Here is a 12,817-nt window from a genome sequence, read left to right as displayed (position 1 = left end):
GCCCCAAGGGTGTTTTTGGCCTCTCAACACGAGTTTGCTACTGTTCTTTTTTTTTTTTTTTTCTTTAAATAATAATAAAAAATTCTTTTTAACATCTCAACCGCAGAAGTAGATGCAAGAGATTTAGAAACCATACGTATCATGCTAACATGTACTATGCTACGTGCCCAAAGCCTTCCCTTGTACGCACACAAAGCACACATGCACAGCTCCTCAGCGCAACCAAAACGCTTTTTTGTTTTGCTTTTTTTAATTTTTCATATTTTTCCCCACTTTTTCCACTAACTCGGAGCACAGAGAGCTGCTCCACATAAGGCTGGCTGTGCTCTATGGCAACACGAGCAGCAGCGCTGTGCTGCAGAGCTGCAACACAGGGAGGAAACCTCCACAATCATCTCACCCCTTTCTAAAGTGTTTCTAATTCGCTTTGCTCCTAAAGCACAGAACTGTGTAAAGCATGGAGCAATTACACTCTGACAGTTTTACAGTTTATTTCCAATTAGGACGAAGCCACAAAACAAAGAAGGACGTGTTTGGGCTGTCATTCAATACCCAGCAGGGTCAGGCTCTTTTCCAATGGCAAACCCTGCAATCAAACTTCTTCACCTCTACTGGGGATGTGGGAATGATTATTTGTTTTCTTAAGGTTTTAAGCCTGAAAAATTCTTCCCTCTTTTTTTTTTTTTTTTTGTCAAATCATATCTGAAGTTTTTGCACCTTTAGGATGTGGGTAAGCTGAAATCACCAGCTCACAGCTGGAAGAAGCATGCAAAAAGTTATTTCCTCTCTTTACTTTTTGAATAGAAACGAACGAATTCAGATTATTATTACTTTTTAAAGCATAGAATCATTGTGCAGGAGCAGCTGTTTTTGGGGATGGAAGAGGCACGCTCTGGGAAAGGGGCAGATTTCCAGCTGGGGTTCAGGCTGCCTATGCCAGAAGTAATTCTTGAGCAAATCTTCCAGCAAGCTCAAATTAACCACTGATACCAACAGATCATTTTCTGTGACCGAATTATGGAGTTTGGGATGGAGGGGCTGCTTTTGTTCATTGGTTTCTCCACTGAGAACTTTCTTTCTTACGCTTATCTTTGATTACAAGAAATAAAAAGGAGCTACTTAGGTTCTGACAGTTCCCAACCTTTGCTCATGCAAATATACAAATACACAACTAAATGTTAATCCTCACCACAAAAAGCTTTGGATGCTGATTTTGGAGGAAACAAGTCCAAGGCTGCTGCCCAAGCCCTCAGCGCTCCCACCTCCAGCAGCAGGAGCTGTACTTACACAGAGCCAGGAGTCCAACCTCGAGGATTCCTCAGCAGGGCCAAGGCCCAGCATTTTGGCATTGTATCTCCCTTTCAGTATCTCAGTTTAGCCAAGTCCATTTGGATGCCCTGGAGGTCAGCACTTTCTAAGAAAGCAGTGCCTAAACCATCTCAGCTCCCATCCCAATAGCTTGGAAAGTCGTATGCATAATTTGCAGCTTTGGAAAGGAAGCTATGTCCCCACTTGTGTGCATGCTCTTAGGGGTGGAAGATTTCATCTACTAGTCTATGTAAGAAAAGACCTTTTTATTTTCCTGTTACTCGAGGTGAGCAACTTGCACTGAATCTTTTGGAAATGATTTCAGGGTCATCTTTCTTCCAAGTATATTTGAGCTGCTTAGCTAACTTAGTCCACTCCATTCAATACACAGTTTATTTAACATTTTATATACACTATGGCCCCACACATGATCCTGCAGTGACTGCAGATGTGGAAGCTAATAATCAGTTATACAAAGGGTTCAAATCCCCCACCAATGGAGTACTGCCATTGGCACAAAGTGGGAGCTTTGAACCCCAGTGTGACAAGCACAGCCTCACCAAAATTGCAAGTCTCCTTGGCAAATAAAAACAGACTTGGAAGAGACTTGTAAAAAGCCTATTGAGTGGAAATGTTCATGTGTCTTCAGAGCTGTTTGAACTGTTCTAGCGCTGAGGCAAGGAAGAGGAACAGGAACATCTGCAGTTGAGAAAGGTGGATACACAGCAGAGTGCAAAGTGCTGCAGAAGATGCTGCCCTGATAGTGGCAAAAAAGGTTCTGCAGATGCATGGGTTTATTTTTTTTTTTTTAAATGTGTGTTACACCAACCATAAGGCTGCACCTTCTTTTCTCTTTCTTCCTCTCCCCAAGAACAACAGTGGAAATCAGCTTTGCTGCTCCAAGACTGATTTCACCCAACTCTCCACACCTGCGTTGCTGCTGCAGGTTGAACACCAGCATTGTTTAAGGTGGTAAATACAGCTGCCACGCTTTGATATTTCCATTTACTACACAAGAACAAATCCATGGTGGACCTACTATCTCACACTTCAAAGAAGACTTTTCTAAATGTATGGATCGGTTTGGACCAGATAAAAAGGAAAGCTATAGATGAAAAGGTAAATGACAACAGTAGCAACAACAATAATAGTAATAAAAACCAGTTCTATTTATGAAATCATATTGTTTAAATACCAAAATACAGAATACTGGTAAAGTCCCTTACAATAGATGCCCATTCAATAAGATCATAACTAGTCACAGGTGAACTACAACAGATGTTTGGAAAACTGGGAAAGATTAGGAACAACTCGGAGAGTCTCGTGGTGCAAATGTATTTGCAGTTCTGCCATCTCCCAGTCTCAGCTCAGCTGGGAAGGAATGCTGCTGAAATGTGCCATTTCCAATCCCACAGGAGCTGAGCAATACAAAGCTGTGTGGGAAATGAGAGGTGTGCTTTTGTTTTGTTCTGCTGTCTTTACATTCAATGCTCTCATCCTAAAGATCTCATGCCAAAAGCCACACATTTTTTATCAGTATCCAAACCAGTTCACTTATGACTAGCCATGATAACTCAGTATAGAGTTCCTCATTTACAAAAAACAGGTAAAATAAGTCACAAATGTTTCAACAATTAGGAACAAGAAATCAGTTGTATTTGCAATCATAAATAGGTAGGAAACACAGACTTAAAAATTATTTTTTAATAATTTTGGCAGAGGATCACATTGAAATGCAAATTTATCAATATTCAACAAGAAAAGTTCAGAAACCCGATAAAAAACGTCAGGTAAAAAACACTTTAAAATGTGCATGTGCTCATTGGAGCTCAGACCCCATTTAAAACAAAAAGAATCATTTTGGAGGGGAGAGGGGAACTATTTTCCAGAAACATTTCTTAGCTCTCCATGAGCCCCAGTCCTCCCTTGCAGTCATGCTGATGAGCACAGCAGGGCCAGAGCAGTGTACTTGGAGAACACTTCAGTGAGGTTGTTGCACACGTGCAAGACTCACTCACGTGGTACATGGAAGCAACTGATTTGAATGGCACAAAGTTCACATCGAAATGGGGCTGGGTTCTGGTTCTCTGGTTGTTGTACTTTTAAAGGTGTAGTATTGGCCCTCTGGTTTTCTGCACAAAGATGCTCTCCACAAGCGGGAGATGGCTAACTGAACCCACCAGACATTTCTGATGTAGTCAAACCATTTTTTCCCTACCTAAAGCTTGTCTGAGCTCTATAGTACAAATCTGATGTGCAAACAAATCTCATATGCAGCCATATGACAACATATCAAGAAAATTAAATATAAAATTAAGCATCAGTGTTTCATCTACGCTCACATAAACCATTAAACTCCCCCCCCCCCACCCAAACCTCATGCTTCAATCTTAACCCAGGCAAGCATGCCTGTGCACTGCAGACATTAATCGTAACGAAAAAACAAGGGTCCATGTTGAATCCCACCAAAAGAGTCATCCACAATCACATTTCCTCGTCTTTGATGATTAAAAGATTAAAAAACAAAAACAGCTGTTTCCTTATTTTGCACACATTTGATGGCAAATTCCAGCCAGAACCCTCCTGGCCCAATGGAATTCCTGCTTTTGGGATGGCAGTTGCCACTGCCCTGCAGCTGAAATCAAAGAGTTTGCCATCTCCAGCTGTGGAAAAGTTTCCTTTATAACTCTTGTAATACAGCAACCAGAAAAAGAAAACACAAGCAATGCTGATATGGCTGGTTTTGTTGCTGCAACTCAGCCATGCGATGTAAAAATACATACAAATTCAAGCTAGAAAAAAAAAAAAATCTTGTTTTGCTTTTTGGTCCATCTTTTAGCTTTAAATCACCCTTTTCCTTTTACAGTAATACCAACAAGTTGTTCAACGAGTGTGCTGCTGCAGCCAGTTAGTCCATGGGACATGAACAAACAAACCAAACCTTCTCTGTAGGAATGTTTCAAGTTGGATATGTTCCTGTTTAAATGACAAGATCTGCCCTGACAGACTAAACTGACAGCAAAATCAACAGATACAAGCTCTGCTGTTGTCATTTCCCCTAGATACCTTTGGATAGCCTAATATCAGGGGTATCATGAGAAGAAAAAAAACCCTCTCTCAAAATAGAATGCCCACAAGAAAAAGCTGAGTTTTGCCAGAGAATCTGTTCCCAGCACAACCTGCTCAAGTTTAAAACAGAACAAAAGAAGACTTCTGTCCATGTCTTGTACAGTCTTCAGGGAGCAGCTCCCCATGGAAGCATCCCCCTGGCCCACACAAAGCAGCACCCAGCAAAGCTGCTGCACCCCCCACTGCCACACTCCTCCCAGTGGTGTTTTCCTTATTCCTCAGCTCAACCTGGAACGGTGCACAATTCCTCCGGACCAAATAAATATAAAATATTGCAGTGTTACATTTCCTTTGCTTTAACTCAAAGTCCCCTATGTGCTGTTTCTTCAACAGACATATCCATAGGCTTTAGAAATATGTCTGCCACCCTCCAAAAGAAACGGCAATCTAACCTAATGGTGGGCAAGGAGATGGAGAACCCAGAAAGTTACCATCAGAAAGATCAACACAGTGGAAGAGCAATACAGAAGTCTAACAGCAAAGGGACCAACATAGATGAAATGGTGTTACAGTGAAAAAGGAAAGGTCCTCACCCATCTCCGAAGCTCTAGGCTGACAGGAAAGACTCCACAAAGGAAGGATCTCCAACCAGAGAACCTTCTGGAATGGCAGTCAGCCCTTAAATGGGGTCTAAGAGAGGCACAGCCAGGCTCCACCCCTTCTGGTCACACAGCTGAATTGCCTTCACCTGTGCTCCCAGGGCTGACCCGGTCCTTTCCCAGGTGCTCAATCAGTGGTTCAGGCTGTGACTCAGCAGTTAGCACACACCAGATCCACTGCTGCTTTAAGAAACACAATCCTTCTGTCTGTTCCCCCAACAGTATCCAATTCCTCCAAATAAATAAACAAAGAGAATCCTGGTTATCAAACCCAGCAAAGCATTCTCGGAATACATGGATGAAAAGCACATGTTTGCTGGCTGATATTATTATCTTCATCACTATTATTATTAACAAGGCTATAAACAGTGCTTACGCCAGGTGTAGGTGAGTGGCTCTGCTCCTGGTGTTGGGGATGACCTGCACTGTGCCCACCTTTGGACAGTCAGAGTCCGCAAAGGATTGGTGTTTTTTTTTTTAATTATTTTTCTGCCCCAAACAAAGTCCAATAGTTAACATGCAAATGAGTGAGTGGGCAAACACCTGAAGCACCAGGATCACAGGTGCTGCTCTGTGCTGCTTGGGGACAGGCTGCAGAATTCAAGCTTATCCCTGTGACATCTCTGCTAAAATCTTTGCTGGAACACTAAAGAGCAGGTGCTCAACCCGCCTGATCACACAAGCAGCAGGCACTTCACCTAAACAAAAAATAATAACAATAAATAAAGAGCGAGCCTTGCCAAGTCCTGGAAACACCTTCCTCAAGCCCTCCTCTTGTTTGTGTGCCTGGATCCCAGCTCTGTGCCTGCAGGAAGGGCTGCGAGGCTCTTCACACCCAGCTCCTCTGCCCACTCACACACCCTGCTCCAGCTGCCCGCTGCTATTTCTATTCAGGGACTGTGCTAAACACAACTGCACCCTTTTCCATTCTTGTGACCCTGAAGCCTGTCGTTCACTACAACTGAACCAGAGGGTGAAAATACTACACCTTTGAAAATTCTCTTGAAACAGCATCTTTGTATTTTGTTGTTGTTGTTTTTTTTTTTTTCCTCATATCTCTCAACAGAGCGCCTTTTGTGTGTTCTTAGGTTACCCTGCTCCCAACCACACCAGCACCTAAAATTGCTTTCTGAGACTTGAATATATTGCTGGCAAGACAATCAATTCAAGTGGTAAGGTGTATAACGTTTAAGAGATAAAGATATATATATATTTAAAAAAACAATAATAGTAAATTCCTGTAATATGTCTAGTCTGATATGAATGCTCTCCCTCTACAGAGAGACATCTGCTGTGATTACCTTACAAAATATTAAAAAAAAAAAAAAGCACACACAAAAAATAACTTTCTCTGTGAGAAATAAAAATAAATCCTAGTGCAAATATAAAGCTCTGTAAACCTGGTCCTATGAGAATCTATGGTTAGTAAACGGCAGTTAAAGCAGGTTTATCCTCTCACAGAGAGAGCTCACATCATGGTTTCCACAATGATATGAGTTGGCTTGATCAATCCGCCATTCGAAGTTCCATTGGGGCAGAAGGGAGTGCCACTCTCTGTTTCTTTGGACCACCGATTCACTTCCTTGGGGGCAGCCACTGCTTTTATCCTCTGAAAGAAAGGGAAAAAAAAAAAGCAAAGGTTGAGAAACCACACAGACCACATGCCTTCCTGTGCAGAACGAAGGACGTGGCAATTCAAGCACAGAGCTCTGCAAGGGCTGCGCAGTTGTACCATGGTGGAGATTTCCTCAGTGGAGCCTGACTTGAGGCAGGCACCTCAGAGGGCATTCACAGCATTATCCAACACTTTGGACTTTCAGTGCTGCAGCTGCTGCTCAAGTTACGCCTCTTAGCCTTCCTCATTTAGAAACAACTCTACTTTTTAGGCTGCCTTTCACTGCCAAGTGGCAACTTCTCTTCTACATTTCAGTTCACAAAGGAAGAATGAAATGGCATCTGAGCAGTGTTTGCTTTCTTCTCTTTCCTAACATGGTCTTTGAAGAGTGCTTTGGCTACTTTTAGACTTGTCTTTCAATAGATGGGTGACAAAGTAGGCAAGAAAATAGACACATGAAAATGTTCTGGCCACGGCTGAAAAAGGCCATTAGCACTGGGAGGAAAACAAATTCAAGTGTTTGTGCCCTGGGAAATGTTCCTTTCTTATTCTATTCTGTTGGGTTTTTTTCTAAGTGTCCCACTTTCTCCTCCAAGAATACCCTGGGCTGCATTTAAGACCATCTCATTAGGCAAAAACAAAACTAATCTGCAACCTTAGGAAGAGAAGTGCTAAGTTTCATGTTTGCACAGTCTCTAAAAACTTTCCACAGGAAGAAAAACAAACCAGGAGAACTGGTGCTGAAATGTGAAGGGCAAGAGTTTGCCTGTATATCTATCTGAACCTGAGAGAATCTGCACTGACAAGTCTGACTCTGAACCCAGATTTTCCAAAGATCAGAAAAATCTTGATCCAGTGTTTTGATTTGACTCATTAAGCCAAACAAAAAAAACATCAACAACCCAAAACAACCTAAAATGTGAAGCACATTGTCAGGAAAGTTCAACTTGCATTCAGTCCCCCAGAGAAAAGCCATGCTTGAGAGCCACAGTCCATACCTGGATCCAAATTTCCCTCAAATTAAGAGAGTTTTCAGACAGCTGGGTTCGATCCAGGTATTTCTCTCTGTTTTCTCACTGATTTTTAGGATGGCATTTCCTTTCTCCATGGGGAGGAGAAGAGAGACCTGGCACTGACAAGCACTGAGAAGCACCTTGGACTGAATGCTTGTCTAAACATGGAGGCAACAGCTTTCCTAGCTGGGAACTGCAGAAGTGGTAGGCAAGTAAAATCACCTGGTGTTTGTTTGAGGCCAGAAACCTTTGTGTTTGCCAAACGGACAGGTGATCTTTAACAGTCTTATCTGCATTCACTGCAGGGGAGGCATCCAACTTTGCCCTACCTGGACAAGGTGGCAGTTCTCCAAGTGCTGTGCTCATTTTGCGTAGAACAGAGCAATTTAAACGCACTCTTCCTCTTCTATACTGACTGTGCAGAAAGGCTGTGTGTTTGGTCATGTTATAATCCAATTTATCAAACTGGTGAGGAACAACAGCATGTTGTGGCCTATTTTCTCTACAAGTCCCCTCCTCCTTTTAGTAAGGAGAAGTGAGGGCTACCTCAAGCAACTTCTCTTTTCCAAAGAATGTGTTTTAATGTTAAAATACATTGCTCAAAGCAGAAGTCAAATGCAAAGAACCTGCCGAGATCCCCAAAGGCAGCTCTGCTCTGAATTCACTCTCCCATGTGCAAGGCAGTTTCTGACTTTAAGGGGGTGGTGGTTTCTCTCACCTCAATGAGTGACCCGTCTGACCGTATGATGCGGATGACCATCACCATAGGGATGCAGATCATGGAGGAAAGGGCAAGAACCCATCCCAGGCCGATTGCCCACTCAGGGTATGTGTAGACCTTGTTGTAGGTCAGTGGTTTGTACTTGGCCAAAGAAAAGACAAAGCACCCCTGTTGGTGAGAAAGTAGAATTAAATGAGTCTCAAAAAGGGTTAAAAGCAGCATGGCTCTGATGCTATCACTGGTCCTAAGGAAGACAGGTAGCAAGATGCAGAGTTGACAGATATATATTTTAAATGAACGGGGACATTATTCTTCCATTTAAATTATTATAAGAGCATCTACATCTGCTCATAAGTAAACCTTTGCTTGGCAATAGAGTGTTAAGTGATAGTGCTGAACAGCTGCAGTACATTGCCTGTCCTTTTTCTGAGCTCAGACACTTGCTAAACACTGCAAGGAGCTTACTTGGAATGTCCTTCCCAGCAAATGAAATAATCCATGTTGAGTGTCTGCCTCAGACTAGCAGTCCTGCCTTGGGACTTTTTGTTAAAATGGCCTAATAGTTCTATTACTCAAAGTAATGCTCTTTGGAGTGAATTGTGTGTGTCACAAATGTAACACACAATTTCTGTGGGCAGTCACATTAACAGACAATGTCTGAGAAGATACCAAGCCTCCAGCAGCTCTGTAAATTGGTCTCTCAATGATACAGTCTTCACTTAAAGAGAAGCAATAAGAGGATGCTTAAAGCTGCCCCATCAGCCTAGGAATAGAACTCACCACACAAAGAACTGGTGTGATCACAATCCAGCTCCATTTCATCCAGGGACCAGGTCTGTATCCAATCATATCCTCAATGGCATCATAAATATTATCAGCGCCTGTATTGGACAGTGAGTATCTTGATCAGAACTGAACAAATAAAAGCCATGTAAGAACTGCAGAATTACAGCTGCCTTTCTTGGCCCCCAGGGGGTATTTAAAACAAGGGTGTCAGATGTATTGCCCAAATTACCACAGCTGTGAAGTTTAAGAAGATTTTCTCCCTCAGAAGCTCAAAGGCTGGGGGAGTCTCTCCTCCCACACACTCATTATTTAGATGCAGGAGTGCAATGCTAATCCCTCCTGCCCCTGTCATAATCATTCTCCTCCCTCCAAAGTCTCACTGAACTTGCCAGAGAGATCATAGGGAGAAGAACACAACAGCAAATGGTACTGTACCCTGCTTCTACAGAAATTGGACTGGCATAAAAAGAAAGCTTGGCTTATTCTGCTTTGTTAATAAGATGGGAGTATATGAAGAATCAGGGAAACAACCAGTGATGAACACTGATCATTCCCAAGCTACAATCTCAGGCAGCAATGAAGGCTGCTTTCAGATTTTGGTACTCAACATCACCTAAAAATAAGGGGACAGAATATATTTTCAGCTTTCTTTTTGTATTTTCTGTTTGTCTGGCTTGGCCTTTGCAGACATTGCTGCTTTGAAACAAAACTCCCAGAGATGAGCACAAATTTTCATGGCTGGCCAGACTTTCAACTCTGCTCTCTAAACATAACACACATAAACACTTAATTGTGCCTTCATTAATTAGCAGTGAAAAAAACATTCATTTTCATGTGGAAAAACACTGAAAGCTGGCTTCACCCCAGGTGCACATTTGTCTTTAAGTGGTCAGTGCAAATTTATATTAATGCATGTCTCTGCTGCTGGGAGGGTGATTCTGGGATGGCTGCTGATTAAATGTTTGGCTGTCAACACTCTCACTAACATCCCAAAGCATCAGGTGAAAGGGTTCTCACTTACCATAAACCCAGGCTACAGCAATACATTCAAAGAATGCAACCCACAAAAGGCATACACCACTAGCTGCATAGTAGTCAAAGAGTTGAAAAACATACATGCCACCCTGTAACAGAGAGACACAATGCATTAGGATCCATCAGGAAAAAGATCTGAAAACTTCAAGCCCAGCTCCCAGTAAAATCTGCCAGCAGACCTTGGTGACTGCTGCCTAACAAGCATAAATAGCAAGAAAGTGACATTACCTTCCCCAGGGCATGTGCTTGTTTACTATAGGAAGCATTCTAAACAAGATGACAATCAAACAGAATTAAGCCATTTAGTATAATCTACTGAGACACTTAAGTCTTTCCTTCTTAGAAGTATTTTAGGATGGTCATTTATAGGAACAAGTGACGTAAAGAACCAGTAGGTCTTTTAACATTAAGCAAGCACTATAAATGCCATCAGAGAGGGTCTGTATTTACAGTCTGAGTGAAAGGACTTCTTTTCACTGGAATCTTTTCCTTTCTATTTACACTGTGCTGCTCCCCTCCTCCTTTTACCACACTGAACTGCGTATGCCTGAACTTGTACTTGAAAAAGGAAGTTTGTTAGGCATCTCTGTTACAGGTGCTATTTCAATTCCCACAATTGCCCTCTTCCAGATGTTTTAAAAATACTGCTCAGATTTTATTTTCAAGTTAAATAACACAACAATGCAGCCACTGGAACATATTATTATTTATAACAGAATCAATTCAAGAATATTTAATTGATTCAAATCAGTTGAACTAAGACAAAGTCTTTTTTTCCCTGCATGCACTGAATGGGTTCTTAATTTGCTCTACTAAAGGATCTCCATGTGTTTCATCATTTGGAGCCTGTAGTTAATATTCATACTCATGCTGATTAGAGCCTTAGATCAGAATGAAATTAATGAGAATTCATTACTCCGTTCCTCAGATCTAGGGATGGAAGAAGCTCTCTAGACTTAAAGAGTGTCATTCCTGAGTGGTTAATTCTGAGTCACAACTAAAATAGATCTAAAAATGGCTTTAAAAAAAAATTAAAAAGCAATTTAAGCAATTTCCAGCAATGCTGTTACATACCTCAGTCACCATAGTTAGTCCCAGAAGATAGCTAAGGAAACATACTATAGCGATGAAGATTTCCCGTCGGTAACCCTTCCTTAGGAAGGATGGGTGCAGATCAACTAATGACGTGATCTGTCCTTCAACTTCAACAAACTGAAGAGGGAAAGAACAGAAAGAAGTGACTTAAAAATCATCTGCCATGCCTTTCATCCTAGCTCAGAATTAAACGCTCCACAGCAAAGCTTCAATCTCAGTCTGTGGCAAAATGCTGCAGAAAACAGGAGCTATTTCTCTGTAACCTAAAGGTTAAAGGCTGGGGGAAGTTTTCAGTTTGGAATAAGCTTTCAGAATTGATATCTGTTTCCTAGTATCCTTGCAAACTACTGAAGGGGCTTTGTGAATACAAGCTGCAAGGATAAAGGAACTTAATTTGATGACAGGAAGGCACTTATGGCTTTTATGTTGTAGCTGTTCCAGATGAATACGCAAGGCATGCTGGTAGAGAGGCTCAGAGAAAACACTCTAAAAGCCCGAGCTGCCCAAGCTAGGAGGGTACCAATCAGTTTTTTTTTTTTTTTGATGTACTAGAAAACCTCACAGGTACTATTTAGATTAATTCCACAGTTGGATATAATTCTATTCCTGAATTTGCTACAGCAAATCTAGCCAAGGGAAAGCAGGCTTTGATGTGAACTAACAGCCCCTCTTGCCTGAACCTGTATTTTCTGAACTGGTGAGCAGAGTTCTTCTGGCTGAGGCTCTGGGGCACTTCATCAATCACGATGGAAATCTTGGTACAGTTCCCATACAAAGGCTTGGTAAGCTGTTTGCACAGGTAAAACAAAAACAAAGCCCTGAACAGGTTAGCTAAAATCTAACCAGCTTTTGTACTGACTTGCCATTTGAAAATCACACGCAAGGTTTGTAACCCAAGTTAACCAAGTAACCAAATTTGAATAAAAGTTCAAAGTTTACTGGAAATCAGATGCATTTCACCCACTGAGAACAGTGACTGCTGAGCTCATAAAAAAATCCACAGAGATCATTCAGCACTTTCCACCTGGCAAGGTACAAAAGCATGAAGAGTACTGAAGGCACAAGGGTACCGTGGACAACCAAGACTGCCTCTGTAGAAAGGATCTTCCTTTTGAGTGGATACATTCTCTTAAAACCAACCGCTTTTCATGGGGAGTCTATGAAATAGCATTCTGTCAAAAACAGGTATCTTTTCCTACCCAGTATCTATCTAAGACTGAGAAGTGCCTTATAGCAACTCTCCCTCTTTGACTATGAGCTGAAACATCTTGCTGAAAACACAGCTGTCCAGCAATAACTCCACTAGATTTTGTAGCCTCCTGTCTTGTTGTGACTTCTGAAAACTGGTTTTCCTCCTAAACACAACCCTTTGGTCTGATTTGATCTTAACCTGCTCTGGCATTCCAGAAACCTGCTTGACTGCACTCCAAAAAAAACCCAACAAACCAGAGGGGTGGAGGAGAGAAATTAAGCGCTCCAATTAGTTTTAATCATTCTATGCACTGAAGAGCTTTTT

General features: G+C 41.8%; 1 protein-coding gene across 17 annotated transcripts in view; it reads right to left on the bottom strand.

The window, feature by feature from the left end:
* Positions 1–43: 43 nt before the first annotated feature.
* Positions 44–12,817, bottom strand: part of SLC6A6 (solute carrier family 6 member 6) — a 107,575-nt gene continuing 94,801 nt past the window's right edge. For all 17 annotated transcript variants that reach the window (XM_090148260.1, XM_031607308.2, XM_090148259.1 and 14 more), the window contains 5 exons: positions 11,281–11,418; positions 10,193–10,295; positions 9,166–9,266; positions 8,383–8,553; positions 44–6,645 (listed from right to left, as the gene is read on the bottom strand). In XM_090148260.1, coding sequence (XP_090004386.1) covers positions 6,505–6,645; positions 8,383–8,553; positions 9,166–9,266; positions 10,193–10,295; positions 11,281–11,418 — 654 coding nt within the window. In that variant the 3' untranslated portion in view covers positions 44–6,504. The remainder of the gene's footprint in view (positions 6,646–8,382; positions 8,554–9,165; positions 9,267–10,192; positions 10,296–11,280; positions 11,419–12,817) is intronic.

Source organism: Phasianus colchicus, chromosome 11, assembly GCF_987193195.1.
Source record: "Phasianus colchicus chromosome 11, bPhaCol1.hap1.1, whole genome shotgun sequence".
In the NCBI taxonomy this organism is placed as follows: domain Eukaryota; kingdom Metazoa; phylum Chordata; class Aves; order Galliformes; family Phasianidae; genus Phasianus; species Phasianus colchicus.
The sequence above is the reverse complement of the archived record's forward strand: the minus strand, read 5'-3'. Positions and strand labels throughout refer to the sequence as shown.